This window comes from Hemitrygon akajei, chromosome 9 (genome assembly GCF_048418815.1).
Source record: "Hemitrygon akajei chromosome 9, sHemAka1.3, whole genome shotgun sequence".
Classification (NCBI taxonomy): domain Eukaryota; kingdom Metazoa; phylum Chordata; class Chondrichthyes; order Myliobatiformes; family Dasyatidae; genus Hemitrygon; species Hemitrygon akajei.
Window position 1 is genome coordinate 67,559,624 of NC_133132.1, and position 15,296 is coordinate 67,574,919.

Genomic DNA, 15,296 nt, shown 5'->3' on the forward strand with positions numbered 1-15,296 from the left:
AACCCCTAACCCACCCACAGAAAAAACAGCAGCAATAACTTTCCCCGAGCCCCTCCCTGCAGACAATAGCTGTCCCTGACCCCTCCCCACAGAATAAAAAGCAGCAGCAATAACTTTCCCCGAGCCCTCCCTGCGGACAATAACTGTCCCTGACCCCACCCTGCAGAAAAAACAGCAATAACAACCCCTAACCCACCCACAGAAAAAGCAGCAGCAATAACTTTCCCCGAGCCCCTCCCTGCAGACAATAACTGTCCCTGACCCCTCCCCACAGAATAAAAACAGCAGCAATAACTTTCCCCGAGCCCCTCCCTGCAAACAATAACTGTCCCTGACCCCACCCTGCAGAAAAAACAGCAATAACAACCCCTAACCCACCCACAGAAAAAACAGCAGCAATAACTTTACCCGAGCCCCTCCCTGCAGACAATAACATATCCCCAACCCCTCCCCTGCAGAAAAAAAGTGATCAACCCCCTCAGTCACAAAAAAACAGCAACAGTAGCATCAAAACCACCCCCCACACACAAAGAACTTACAGATCACCTACCCGCCAATTGGCCACGAAAATGAAAACACTGAAAAACTGAAGGAGATCAATATACAGTCCAATCACAGAAATCTGAGAACATTGAACAGTCCTTCCCTGACTCAGGACTCAGCCTGGTCTGAGCAGTAGTCTCCATTGGGAGTGATTGCCGAACACCATTCTCCGAGCAGCCTCTGACTGTTGACAGGGTCCAAACGCCTTCAGCTAGGTGCTTCAGTCTTCCTTGCTGCTTCAAGATGGAGTCGTTCAGATCCCGTCTTTGGTTTGCTACCTCCAAGACATTTAGTGCGTGATTGCAATGGTAAGAAAGGTTTTGCACTTGTAGTTTGAGCTGTCTTTGTGTTTATACCACCAATACCATGTGACAACAATCAAGATTACATAAAGCATTTAATAGTGTTAACAACAATCGAAGACTGGTAGTGCAGTGAACAAAAGGAGAGTGCACCTCGGTAATCATGCACATTTCCTCCTGCTCCTGCATACTTGCTCAGGGAAGATTTGGGGAGGTGCATGCCTCCATCCCCCCCATCCCCCCCATGTCTCCATTCTTTCTGTGGTCAGTAACTGGCTCATTGATCATTTTTCCATCTTGCTTGAACTCCGCAGGTATCGTGAGATCACTCAGTACAATCATTGCATCATGGAGATAGTGACATTCAACACACAAACAGTCCTCCAACCCTGCGTCTACACTGACCATCAAACACACATTTACAATAATCTCATTTTCTTCTCAACTCCACCCAGAGTCGCCTGCACACTGTGGGTAATTTACAGTTCCCAATGATTTTATCAACCTGCATCTCTCTGGGAAGGGAACCAGCGTACCCAGGGGAAACCCATGTGGCCACAGAAAGAATGTGCAAACTTCACACAGACAGCAGAGTCAAGCTTCAACCTGGGTCTCTGGAGTTGTGACAACCCCCCCCCCCCCACACACACACACAGCAAACCATGTTCACACAGTGTATTTGCATATTCATGTCTTTCTGCAAGTGGCTTTACAACAGCCATCCATCTAATTATTTAAATATAATTTAGAGTTTGGGATTAATTGGGGCATGGTATATCACTGATCATTATTTAATTATAGCCAGTGTTTTCCTGGTCAATTTTTAATCTTCACCCAGTTTAATTCTCTTCTTCCTTTGTGCTAATAGCAGCTTGCACATATCATGAAGGCACATTACCGCCACCTACTGTAATGGAGTATGAAGGGAGCTTTGACAGGGATCAGATTCTATCTCCCAAACCTGTTTTAATTAAAAACTTTACCAGGGCCCGACATGACTTAACCGTCCCTGCCTCTCAAGTGCCAGAATATCCTACAAACTATGCACACCAAATCTATCCAATAATTGCCTGATCAGCCTCCCACGTTCCAATGAATATCTGTGGCACACCATGATCACATGTTCCACTGTCTCTGGGATCACACCACCCATTCCCATGCTTACCAATAAGTGCAAACCCGTGTGTCCAAACCTCAATCATGCCAACCATCCATCTTCCCTCCCATTCCTTCCCAAAGAGCACCTCCTCTGGACTGATGGAACCAAATTGTAACACCACTTCCCTATCCCCATCCTGTCCCACTCCTATCTGACAATTTCTGCCATTTATTAATCCCAGCCAATCTAATACAAGATTTGGCTTCATACTTCCCATATTAATTATAATACTGTACCTACCTCTGACTTAATGGCCCTAAATTCTGTTATATAGGTGGCAACCCATCGGTCAGCCTTCTCCCCAGCTCAATGTTAGAGCAGGGGATAAATATAACTGACCCACCTGGTTACTAACTGGATCTTCAGAACCATCTGTAAAAATAGGTAAAAAGGAAAAATACTGCTGTCATAAATGACCAGGCACCCCTCACCACCCACAAGACCCTGTCTACTACTGGACCATATCCCTCCATACACCTCTTATCCATGTACCTGTCCAAGATTTTCTTAAATGTTAAAAGTAAGCCCTCATTTACTACTTCATCTGGCAGCTCATTCTACACTCCCACCACTCTCTGTGTGAAGGAGCCCCCCCCCCATGTTCCCTTTAAACTTTTTCCCCTTCACCCTTAACCCATGTCCTTTTTTTTTCCTCCCCTAACCTCAGTGGAAAAAGCCTGCTTGCATTCACTCTATCTATACCCATCATAATTTTATACACCTCTATCAAATCTCCCCTCATTCTTCTACACTCCAGAGAATAAAGTCCTAACCTATTCAACCTTTCTCTGTAACTCAGATTCTCAAGTCCCGGCAACATCCTTGTAAACCTTCTCTGCATTCTTTCAACCTTATTAATATCCTTCCTGTAATTCGGTGACCAAAACTGCACACAATACTCCAAATTTGGCCTCACTAATGCCTTATACAACCTCACCATAACATTGCAACTCTTATACTCAATACTTTGATTTATAAAGGCCAATGTACCAAAAGCTCTCTTTATGACCCTATCTACCCGTGACGCCACTTTTAGCCCAGATCCCTCTGTTCTACTGCACTTCTCAGTGTCCTACCATTTACCTTGTATGTTCTACCTTGGTTTGTCCTTCCGGAGTGCAATACCTCACATTTGTGAGGCCCACAATGTGGTGCCAGACTTGTTAAACTAATAATTAAATGGCTAACTGAATGAGTCCCTTTTGCCGGCACAGTGTCCATATCTCTGCATTCTCTGCACATTAATGTGCCAATGTAAGGGCCTCTTAAATGTCCTATTGCACCTAACTTCACCACCACTCCTAGCAACATTTCCTGCCACCCCTCACTCCCTGTGTAAAAATACTTGCCCAGCACATCTCCTTTGAACTTTCCCCCTCTTGTTTTCAGTTCATGACCTCTAGTATTAGATATTTCAACTCAGGGAATAAAAAAAAGATACTGGCCTTCTGTTCTATGTTTCTCATAATTTTATAGACTTCAGTCAGGTCTCCTTCAGTCTCTACTGCTCCAGAGAGAGTTGTCCAACCTCGTCTTATAGCACACGCCCTCTAATCCAGGCATCATCCTGGTAAACCTCTCCAAAGCTTCTACATCCTTAATAGAATGGGGCGACCATAACAGAATGCAAATCTTTGGCAACTTTCTCCCACTCCTGCACTCCCACTCCCACTCTTGCCGCTACTCGCTTTTATTTCTTGAAATGCCGAAGAACCGAGGCCACCTGAATGCGGGCCAGGCAGCGCTGTGTTCTGTGACCAGATGATCCACAGGAGGCACCAGAAACCCCCTTCATTGCAAAGACTTCCAGTTCAATATTTGACAGGAAAGTTTTCATCAACACCTGCCGATAATAGAGTAAATGCCATTCTACAAATGAAAATCAGGTTTGCCCAACATATCTTGCTGAAGGTGGTGTTCCAATAAAAGGAAAAGAACAGACTTCTTTGAAAAGGGAAGTCTCACGCCATGTAACTTCCCTGGTGGTGGGATTATTCCTCAGCTGATCACAAACATGGAGTGGAGAGAAGATCATTACCAATCCAATTCCCTCCACAGTCTAAGGATGCGGCGATGCTTGTCAGAACCTTAACCTGCAGCAGAACTCAATACGTGGAATTCACTTTAAAAGCAGACAAGCAAAGAGCCGGTGTGGGTCTGGAATTTATTTATACAGTACAGGTCACATGATTGATTCATTCAGGGAAGGCACCTCGGCAGCCTGTACAAGCTGAGCAGCAATCAGAGGTTCATCCAAATACTTTCCATTAACAAATGACAGTACAATAACAAACAAGTCATAGGACAGAGATCCAGGAGAACACAGAAGCATGGCCAATGTACTGAAGTAGGTAATAACCCACTCAGCTCTCCTTTGTGTCAGTAATTACCAGGAAGATTATATCACTGAGCAACTGCAGTGAATGGTGGGCACTGAAGAGCAAGTCAAGGAGGGAAGTTGGTGGGAAAATCAGCAAGATGGAAGGGAATAATGAAAGTCAACTCTATAAGGGATGGGCAGATAAATGTGAGGGGAAGGAATGAATGGGATATCATGCAGAACCTGAGGAGAGGTACATGAGGGGTCATGTGAGTTAGAATGAATGGTGACTCTGGCAGAGGGAGAAACAGGAAGTGAGTCATGAGGGGATGTTACAACAGTGAGGGAGAGTGAGCGGTAATTCAGTGGGAGGGTGTCAGGTTGGAGGCACAGGAAATGAACATAAACAGGAAATTCAAGCAACACAGAAAACTCTGGAGGAACTTAGGCCAGGCCGCATCTATGGAAAAGAGTAAACAGTCGACGTTTCGGGCCAAGATACTTCATCTGGACTGCAGATTTTGTAGAAACAGGAAATGTGGGGTCTGGAGGAGAGGGTGGTAGGCTGGTCATTTGTGACCAGAATGAATGGAAGGTTACAGAAGAGTCTTCTCCTCAGGTGGATTATGGTTTCCAGCCTAAATAAGGCTAACTATCACACACCTTCAACATTATTCTCACCATCTGCAATATATTTTAAACTCTGTCCTTTACTGTTTAAAATGCAGAAGGTGCCTTTAGCTTCCTGGTTCCCTAACCCAAATCCTCAGCTCTGTGTGTGTTGTGCTATCAACTTGACAGAGCTAAGGCCTGAGTCTGCAGTGGCTATGTTAACTAGGGGACAGAGCCCCTCCACTACAGCTCATTACTGTGTATGAGATGGTAGAAATAGGAATCTCGGTCCTCAGAAAGCACATCAGGTGAGTCAAACTCCTTTACCGTGCCAGCGTCCATCACCAAGACCCGGTTTGAATCCATTATTGTGTTAATCCTGAGAGAAATGGAACCAAAGGAGAAATTACACAATTATCAGACACCACAGGAGAAAGAATAGCAAGTGCCAGTCTACACTGCTGGTGCTCATCGAGGCTGGGAGATACTTCCCAAGAGGTTGCCACATGTGACAGCCAGGAAGATGTTAGATGTCATACTGGCTTCATCCACATAGATTCCAAACTTGCAAGCTTAAAGGCCTTTGGAATTTGGCAACCTTCCAAAAAAGTAATGTTTTAGAAGTAACTGAACCTTCACAGTTGTGTGATCAATGCTTGTTAAAAACATCGAGGCTTGGAAGATATTGAACTTTGCTTCCTTCAGTGGTTCAGAAAGTGGGAGATAACTGAAGACCACTTGTTGCCCTAAACCAGCAGCAAAAGACCAATGATGACACTTGGTCCAGCATGACCCCATGAAAAGATAAGACATTGTGTGCTTATGAGGAAACCATCTCTAGAGCAGCACTGGCGGAGGTTGGGAGAAGGTTCCTGCCCGTTCCACAATTACCGTACTGGTCATAGTCACAGAAAACTGACAGGTGTTGAAATATTATTAACATTTATCATTAATTAAAAGTAATTTTGAATATGAAATATCTCCTCCACCCTCTCTTTCAGTGCTTCCAGAGTTGAACAATTATTTCAGTTCCATGGGTGGCTAGAGAGGGCACAAGGCCCCTTCCTGCCCACAGTTAGCCAGATCCAACTTCCCTTTTTGTTCCCATATCTTCCCCCCACCCGCACCTCAAGCTTTTCAGTTTGTTCTGCTCTTATTCTTTTCTTCGTGCCTGTGACAGTAAGTACCTGTGGGCTATTGTTAATACAGTTTTCTCTGCAAACTTCTTGCGTATCATCTCCTGTAGCAGCTGATCTGTTTTCTGGTCCACACTGGCTGTTGCTTCATCAATGCATAGAATCTGCACAACAAAGCGGAGTACTTCAGAATACTGGTACAAGGTGTGGGTGCACAAATGGACTGTTAGAAAAGGTCCTGAGAGATTGCAGGCAGGATGACGAGATTTACTGGTATGGTTCTGGGTGTGAGATTTCAATGTGAGGTTAGACTGATGAAGCTAGAGAAGCAGAGAGATTTAATAAGGTGCACAAGAACATGATGGGTAAAAAAGCTGTCAACATTAGTACAGAATTTCAAAGGTTAAGGAACATAGATTAAATATTTTTAGTTTAAAAAAATTGACAATTTTAAGATTAGTTAGCAACTGGGACACAAATACAAGGACAGTGAAGACAGAATCAATCATGGCTTTTATGATGAACCTGGGAAATCACACAGGGGATAATATTTTGACAGTCAGAGGAAAAAGCAGTCTGACTAGAATGGGCATTAACTTAATGGGCTGAATGCCCTCTTTCTACTAATTCAATAATGACATGGAGCAGCTACAAAACATGTTCCCCAGGTGTACTGAGAGTTAGATTATGATCTTGAGTTGCATGGATCAACATTATGCATCAGTAATTTCTTGTGTCTTCATTTTGCATGGATCAAGTTTGCATCTCCAAGCATATAGAAGATGAAGGGATGATCTAAATGAGGTGACTAAAGAATGTGATGGAACCAATGAACTACTCGCTGTAACGTGGGACCAGAAGAAGAGGGCAGAACCATAAAGTAGACCGAACAAGTCTGGTCGAATGAAGTCAGGCAACACTCCTTCACATTCAGAACAACTGACACCTGGAAGCTACTTCCCAAAATGTGAGGCTGGAGAAGTGGTGGGAAGCACTTATAGATCGCTCTTAGGCAAAGGCATTAAGGGTTATTGGATCAAGGCAGTGCACTAAGTTAAAATGGCAATCAGACAATGCAATAACCTAAAGCATTTTCTGTTGCTAAGGTTTGCTAGAAAGCACTTTGGATTTTTCTGAACTACTGACCCAATCCTTCTGAATACTCACTGAGCTGCAGAGAAGCAAGTGGTAACCCATAGGGTGCCATGAGACGTTTAAATCAGCAAACAGCAAATAGAGATAGAGCACAGTATACACGATAGGAATGAACTGTGGCAAGAGAAACTACTCCCTTTAGTCATGGATTCTGCCCACCTCCACCTGCCCAACATGCTTCCTGACCCATGGATGATGCACACAACTGATGTAATATCTTTACCACAGCCTATTGTTACTGTGTGGCTCCTGTGAGCATTCAGTGTTGAAATCAGGATAATGTGCTTGTCATTACACCACTGAAGATTCATACCTCACTTGGAGTACTGTGAACAGTTTTGGGTCCCTTATCTAAGAAAGGATGTGCTAACATTGGAAAGGATTCATGAAAATGATTCCAGGTTTGAATGGCTTGTCATATGATGAATGTTTGATGGCTCTGGGCCCCTATTCACTGGAATTCAGAAGAACGAGGGGTGAGCTCATTGAAACCTTTTGAATGGTGAAAGGCCTTGATAGAGTGGATGTGGAGAGGATGTTTCCTGTGGTGGGGGAATCTAAGAGCAGAGTACACAGCCTCAGAATAGAGAGGTGTGTCTTTAGAATGGAGATGAGGAAGAATTTCATTAGCCAGAGTGCTGAAACTGTGGAATTTGTTGCCACAGGCAGCTGTGGAGGCCAAGTGATTGGGTATACTTAAGGCAGAGGCTGATATTCTAGATTAGTCAGGTCATGAAGGGCTGAGAGGGGAAATGGATCAGCTTTGATAAAAAGGTGGAGCAGACTCGATGGGCCAAATGGCCTAATTCTGCTCCTATATCTTATGGTCTTACGTGATACCAGCTCCAGGATGGTACAGGATCCATGATATGCTCTCAATCATTCACGTTTCAATAAGATCACCTCTTATCCTTCTACACACTGATGAGTGCAGTCATTGGAAGAACACAGTACTTGAAAAAGAAATTAGGAGGACAAAGAGGGAGCACAAGGTATCACAAAATTAAGGAACATCCTGGAGCATTCCATAAGTATATTAAGGGCAAGAGTATTAATAGGGAAGAAATAGGACCCAATGGGGACCAAAGAAGCAGCTTGTGTAAGGATGTGGGCAAAGTCTAAAAATAATACTTCTCATCTATAATCATGAAGAAGATGGACACTGCTTTTGGAGATATTAGATAACTTAGGAGGCAGTAACATAGAACAGTATAGCACAGGATTGTCCTTTGGTCTACAGTGTTGTACTGAACAAAGAAAACTAATGACTCCCAATCAATCTCATCCCTCCCTTCTCTGCACATTCATGTGTCAAACAAAGGAGGATAAACCACTGGGACCTGTTAAGATGTATCTCAGAGTATGGGAGGCAAGGGAGGAGATTGTTAGGACTGTTTGGTCACATTTGAGATGTCAGACGCCTGAAAATGACTGTTGTATTTTAATAAGAAGCATAACAGAGATTAACCAGGGGTTTTCGGTTTCTCATGGCTTTGCTCATGTTCAGAGCTATTCTCTCAAGCTTCTGGTGTCACATGTTGGGGGGAATTCTGATGTCTGGTGCCATGCTGTGGCACAGGACTCTAGATGCCTCTGTCAAGACATTAATCCACCTGTGTTTATCCCAAATCAGCCATACATCTGCAGCCTGCAATTACATGTAATTCAAAACTATAGTCGAAGATGGAGTGACGATAGCCAGCAGAAAGTAGAACTGTAGGTAAGGAAGTGACCTCTCACTCCCAGTCACAGTACCTTACTTTTTGTGAGAACAGCCCTCGCCAGGCATATCAGTTGCTTCTGTCCGATGGACAAATTTTTCCCTCTCTCACCCAGCTCTGCATTTAGTCCTCCTGATATGGAGACAGAACAATGAGGCAATCTTTAAGCATCATCTAAAGGAGTGGGCTATGTTCTCACAACCGGGCCTACACTTACCCATTTTGTGGATGACCTCATGCAGGTGACACTGATAAAGCACATCCCAGAGCTCCTGATCTGTGTGGTGGGTCAGTGGGTCCAGGTTCTCTCGCACTGTGCCACTGAACAGAAATGGATCCTGGGGGATAACAGCCATCCTTGATCTTGAAAAGAGACAGAATGCCAGAAATGAGTGTGCAGTAAAGTCACAAATTTGGCTCCCCTCATGAGGAAGAACCTAGACTTTGCTGATTCCAGTACAAAGGGGCACAGGATAGCAGCAAATCATTAACGTAAGAAAAATTGCAGATGCTAGAAATCCATAGCAACTCACACAAAATGCTGGAGGAACTCAGCAAGTCAGGCAGCATCTATGGAAATGAATAAACAGGCTGAGACCCTTCTTCAGGACTGAGAAGGAAGCAGGAAAACACCAGAACAAGAAGGAGACAGGTGATCGGTGAAGCCAGGAAGGTGGAAAAGGTTCAAGGCTGGAGAAGAAGGAATCTGACAGGAGAGGAGAGTGGATCATAGGAGAAGGGGAGGGAGGAGGGCATCCAGGAGGAAGTGATAAGTAGGTGAGAAGAGGTAAAAGGTCAGAGTGGAGAATAGAGGAAGGGGGGGATTTTTTACTGGAAGGAGAAATCGATATTCATGCCATCAGGTTGGAAGCTACTGAGACAGGATATAAGGTGTTACTCCTCCACCCTGAGGGTGGCCTCATCTTGGCACAAGAGGACGCCATGGACTGACATGTTGGAATGGAAATTGGAATGAAAATGTTTGGCCCCTGGGAAGTTCCACTTGTGGAGAATGGAGCAGAGGTGTTCGATGAAGCAGTCCCCCAGTTTACGATGGGTCTTACCAATGCAGGGGAGGCCGTATCAGGAGCAGCAGACACAGGAGATGTCCCCAGCAGTTTTGCAGGTAAGAAATGCCTCACCTGGAAGGACTGATTGGGGCCCTCAATAGAGGTGAGGGAGGAAGTGCATAGGCAGGTGCTTGCAGGATTAAGTACCAATAGGAAGATTAGTGGGGCGGAGGAATCGAATGGACAAGGGAGGAGGAGGTAAAGATATGTTTAGTTGTGTGATCCCTTTGGAAATGGCAGAAGTTGTGGAGGATGATGTGTTGAATGCGAAGACTGATGGCGTGGTAGGTAAGAACTGTTAAGGCAGAGGGATAATGGGGTGAGTGTGGATGCTTGGGAAATGGAAGAGATAGGGTTGAGGTCAGCATCAACAGTACAGGGAGGGGAACTCTGCTCTTTGAAGGAGGACACCTCTGATGTCCTGGATCGGAAAGCTGCGTTCTGGGAACAGATGCGGTGGAGGCAAAAGATCTGAGAAAAGGATAACAGCACCTTCCAGTTTTATACATTCATCGCTGACCTGACAATCATTGGTTGCTCATCCAGAATTCTCTTCAACTGAGTAACCTTCAGGGCAATTCCCAAGGAGAGTTGATTCTCACATTGGTACGGATGAGTCATACAGAGGCCAGGTACGTGGTAGCACAGTGGTCACCACATTGCTTTACAGTACAGACAACACAGGTTCAATTCCCGCTGCTGCCTGTAAGGAGTTTGTACATTCTCCCCGTGACCATGTGGGTTTCCTCTGGGTGCTCCAGTTTCCTCTCACAGTCCAAAGACATACTGACCGGTAAGTGAAATTGACAGATTCCCCCACCCCAAAGAACAAACTGGTGGTTGTGTGGCATTGTCTTGAGAAAATTACGCATTTAAAACTTCACATTATTGACTGGCATGGGGTAGATCTCAGATCTCCAGATTACATAGAACAGGTACAGTCCCTTTGGCTCAGCATAGTCAGATAGCCAGGATACACAAACCTGGGTGCCCCCCAGGACTGTGTGCTGAGCCCACTTCTGTACACTCTGCTCACACGTCACTGCACGGCCAAACTCCCGAGTAATCACATCGTCAAGTTCGCCAATGATACAACAGTGGCTCACTACCAACAACAATGAGATGGTCCACAGAGGGGAGCAGAAAGGACGAGACCTGGTGTCAGGCAAATAATGTCAACAAAACAAGGGAGCTGGTTATCGATTTCGGGAGAACTCACACCCCTCTTCACATCGATGGTACAGCAGTGAACATCTTGCACAACCTCTCATGGTTCCAGAACACATCCCACACAGTCAGGAAAGCTCACCAATGCCTCTACGTTCAGAGGAGGCTGAAGAGAGCCGGGCCATGCACATCAATACTCATGTCATTCTATGGATGAGCAGTAGAGGGCATCCTAACAAACTGCATCACTACATGGTATGGAATCTGCACTGCAGTGGACAGGAAGAATGCCCAGTGAAACACCTGAACCAGCCAATCCATCAGCAAGGACATCATATACAGAAAGGTGTGGGAAAAGGCCCAGTAACATTATGAAGGGTCCCACCCACCCAACTCATGAACTGTCCCACGCCCAACAAAGAGGAGGTTATGTATCATCCACGCCAGGACCGCCAGATTCAAAAAGTTACCTTCCCCAAACAGTAAGGCTGATCAAAACCTCTACCTACTAACCAGCCCATCCACAGCTCTAACCACCACTACTTTATCATTTCCTGTCAGTTACCTTATGTACAGACACTCCTGTGCCTAGCGTCACTTTATGGACAAATACATAAGATACAAGCTATCTTAATGTACTTATGTTCATGCTTCCAGTTGAGACAAAACTTCAACTGCAAATCTGCTGAGGTTATCTATTGTGCCCGGTGCTCCCAATGCAGCCTCCTCTACAATGGTGAGACCCGTCATAAATTGGGGTATCATCCGTCACACATTTTAATCCTGATTTCCATTCCCATTCCAACATGTTGGTTCCTGGCCTCCTCTTGTGCCACAATGATGCCACCCTTAGGGGGGGAACAGCAACACCTTATCTTCCATCTGGATAGCCTACAACCTGATGCCATGAATATCAATTTCTCCTTCCAGTACAGATACTCCCTCACCCTCCCCTCTTCTTCTATTCCCTACTCTGGCCTCTTCTCGCCTGCCTATCACCTCCACATTGGTCCCCTCCTCCTTCCCTTTCTCCTATGACCTACTCTACTCTATCAGATTCTTTCCTCTCCAGCCCTTTACCTTTCCACCATCTGGTTTCACCCATCACCTTCCAGATACCCTCCTTCCCCCCCCCACCTTTTTATTCTGGTGTCTCTCCCCTTCCTTTCCAGTCCTGAAGGACAGTCTCGGTCGAAACGTCGACTGTTTATTTATTTCCATTGATGCTGCCTGACCTGCTGAGTTCCTCCAGCATTTTGTGTGTTGCTTTACACTTATTGTGTCTTCTTATTATTATTGCTTTTATCTTACTATGATTTTTTGTGCTGCATCATTTTTTTCATTTTTCTTCACAAATGTGTACTGGAAATTACATTAAACAATCTTGAATATTGAGGCAAACTAATTAAACTAATGATGCCTAATTACACTATTCCTTTTTTATACCCATACCTTCCATTCTCTGTACATTCATGTGCCTATCTGAGAGCCTCTTAAATGCCCCTATTGTATCTGACTCCAGTACCATCCCTGGTAGCACATTCCAGTACCACAACTCTGTGTTTAAAAAAAAGACTTCAGCCTCTCATCTTAAATGCAAGGCCTCCAATACTTGACATTTCAATCCAATAAAAAGACTCTGGCTGTCTACTCTACGTCTCTCATAACTAGATGAACTTTTATCATGTTCCCCTCAGCTTTTACACTCCAGTATAAACAACTCTAGAATGTCTAACCTCCCTTTATAATACCTGTCCTCCACTCTGAAAGACTGGTAAACTACTTCTGCACCATCTCCAAAACCTCCACACCCTTTCTGTCACAGGAGGGCCAGAACTGAGTGCAATGCTCCAGATGTGGCCTAAATGGAGTTTTACAAAGGTACAACACTACCTCTTGGCTGCAATGTCTTGATAATAAAGGTAAACGTGCCATATGCCTTCTTAACCACATGATCAACTGCTGCAGCCACTTTTTGGGGTTATGGATTGGGCCCAAAAACTTCCTGCATATCCATACTGTTAAGGATACTGACATTAACTGTGTACTTTCAGTTTACACTTGATCTCTCAAAGTACAACACTTGCCGGAATTAAACTCTATTTGCCATTTCTCTGCCCATATCTGTAACTATCTTTTGCTGCATCCTTTGGCGAACTTTTTCACTATCCACAATGCTATGAATCTTTGTGACATCTGCAAGCTTACTAACCCATTCATCTATTTTTTTTCTATTTTATTTTATTTAGATACAAAACAGTAACAGTCCCTTCCAGCCCAACAAGCCCATGCTGACTAATTGCACCCATGTGACCAACTAACCTGTTAACCAGTACACCTTGGAATGTGGGAGGAAATCGGAACAGCCGGAGGAAACCCCACGGTCACGGGGAGCATGTACCAGCTCCTTAGAGACAGCAGCAGAATTGAACCATGATCGCTGGCACTGTCATAGTGTTACACTAGCTGCTATGCCACTGGGCTACCGCTCCAAGTCATTTCTATCTATCGCAAACAGCAGCAGTCACTGACATCCAGCCAGCATAAAATGTCTTCAAACCTCTGTATCAACTCTCCCAGATCCATGCCCACCATCAAACCCACTGCAGTGTACTTGTCCAAATGACCAGCACCCCTCCAACAGAAATGTACAGGGCAAACAGAGAAACTACTTACCGAAGTTCTGACAAACTAACAGTTCGTGTGTCAACACTGTCAATAAAAATCTGACCCTCCGTCAATTCCACCATCCGAAATAATGCCAGGAAGAGAGAGGACTTTCCTGAGCCTGTCCGTCCCACAATCCCAACTTTCTCACCAGGATTAATCCTGATGTTAATTCCATTGAGCACAGTAGGTAGTCCAGGCCGATACACAAGGACTACATCTTGGAATAAAATCATACCATGCTGTGGCCATGTAGAAGAAACCTGAACACAAAAATATACAGGTAACATTTTCAACAACTTATTCACAGAAAAAATCTCTCAAAGTGCCTTACGCCTCAGTGGTCTTTCAGCTGAGTGCAGTGGGCACTAACAAAGAATTCTGGAAGACAGAAGATAAATGTTACTCTTGACAATAAAATGTCCTAGGATGTAGAATTATTGATCTGTCAATGGGCAGAGGAAAACCTAGAGGTAATCTACATTCTATAAGGATTTCACAAGGATGTTGTGAAATGCAATGGAAGATTTTTACACAGGGTTGGTGACCATTCCAGTGTACAGAGTGAAGGTGATAAGCAGTTCTAGCCTCTGAAAGAGCCTAAGAAACATTGTACCATCTCTACCATCCAGAGAGAGATGACTTGTACCCCCTGATGTTGGTATGGGAATTTACAGTAAGGTACTAGGTGGGATGAGAGAAGGGACATCGACATAGTGGAAGGCACATTTGGATAGTGTATGGTATGAAATCATTCCACCCTTTGCTACCAATATATATGTGGATGGGAATGGAAACAAAGTGGAACACACGATTTTAGGTCTGATCACATTTGGCACATTTGATAACAGTAAAATTTACTATTTATACTCCAACTATTACACATATCTATCTTACCAATTGTTGTTGTATTTCAGTGTTAACTTGTCTTATATAATAAACAGCACACAAACCAGGGTCTCTTTCTGTAAAACCTCTGATAATCATTTAACAGAGAAAATGGTTTTCTGATCAAAAGGAACAACCTCAGACTTTCTCACATTATCTGGGCTCTATCCATAATTTTCCTAAACTGTGGAGCGGGTACAAGGACCCAAATGAGCTCCAAATGTTTCTTATGTTGTTTTTATACTCCCTTTGCAGTTTATCCTCACCAAACCTTTCCATATCCCTTTACAGTTTATCCTCACCTCACCTTTCCATATCCCTTTACAGTTTATCCTCACCTCACCTTTCCATATCCCTTTACAGTTTATCCTCACCAAACCTTTCCATATCCCTTTACAGTTTATCCTCACCAAACCTTTCCATATCCCTTTACAGTTTATCCTCTCCTCACCTTTCCATATCCCTTTACAGTTTATCCTCACCAAACCTTTCCATATCCCTTTACAGTTTATCCTCACCAAACCTTTCCATATCCCTTTACAGTTTATCCTCACCA

At 44.2% G+C, this 15,296-nt stretch overlaps 1 protein-coding gene across 4 annotated transcripts in view; it reads right to left on the reverse strand.

Annotated features, from left to right (window-relative positions):
- Positions 1–4,154: 4,154 nt before the first annotated feature.
- The window catches only part of abcc10 (ATP-binding cassette, sub-family C (CFTR/MRP), member 10), a 102,045-nt gene continuing 90,903 nt past the window's right edge, over positions 4,155–15,296 (reverse strand). For all 4 annotated transcript variants that reach the window (XM_073056216.1, XM_073056215.1, XM_073056214.1 and 1 more), the window contains exons 18-22: positions 13,862–14,115; positions 9,166–9,311; positions 8,983–9,080; positions 6,124–6,236; positions 4,155–5,315 (exon numbers count right to left, since the gene is read on the reverse strand). In XM_073056216.1, coding sequence (XP_072912317.1) covers positions 5,180–5,315; positions 6,124–6,236; positions 8,983–9,080; positions 9,166–9,311; positions 13,862–14,115 — 747 coding nt within the window. In that variant the 3' untranslated portion in view covers positions 4,155–5,179. The remainder of the gene's footprint in view (positions 5,316–6,123; positions 6,237–8,982; positions 9,081–9,165; positions 9,312–13,861; positions 14,116–15,296) is intronic.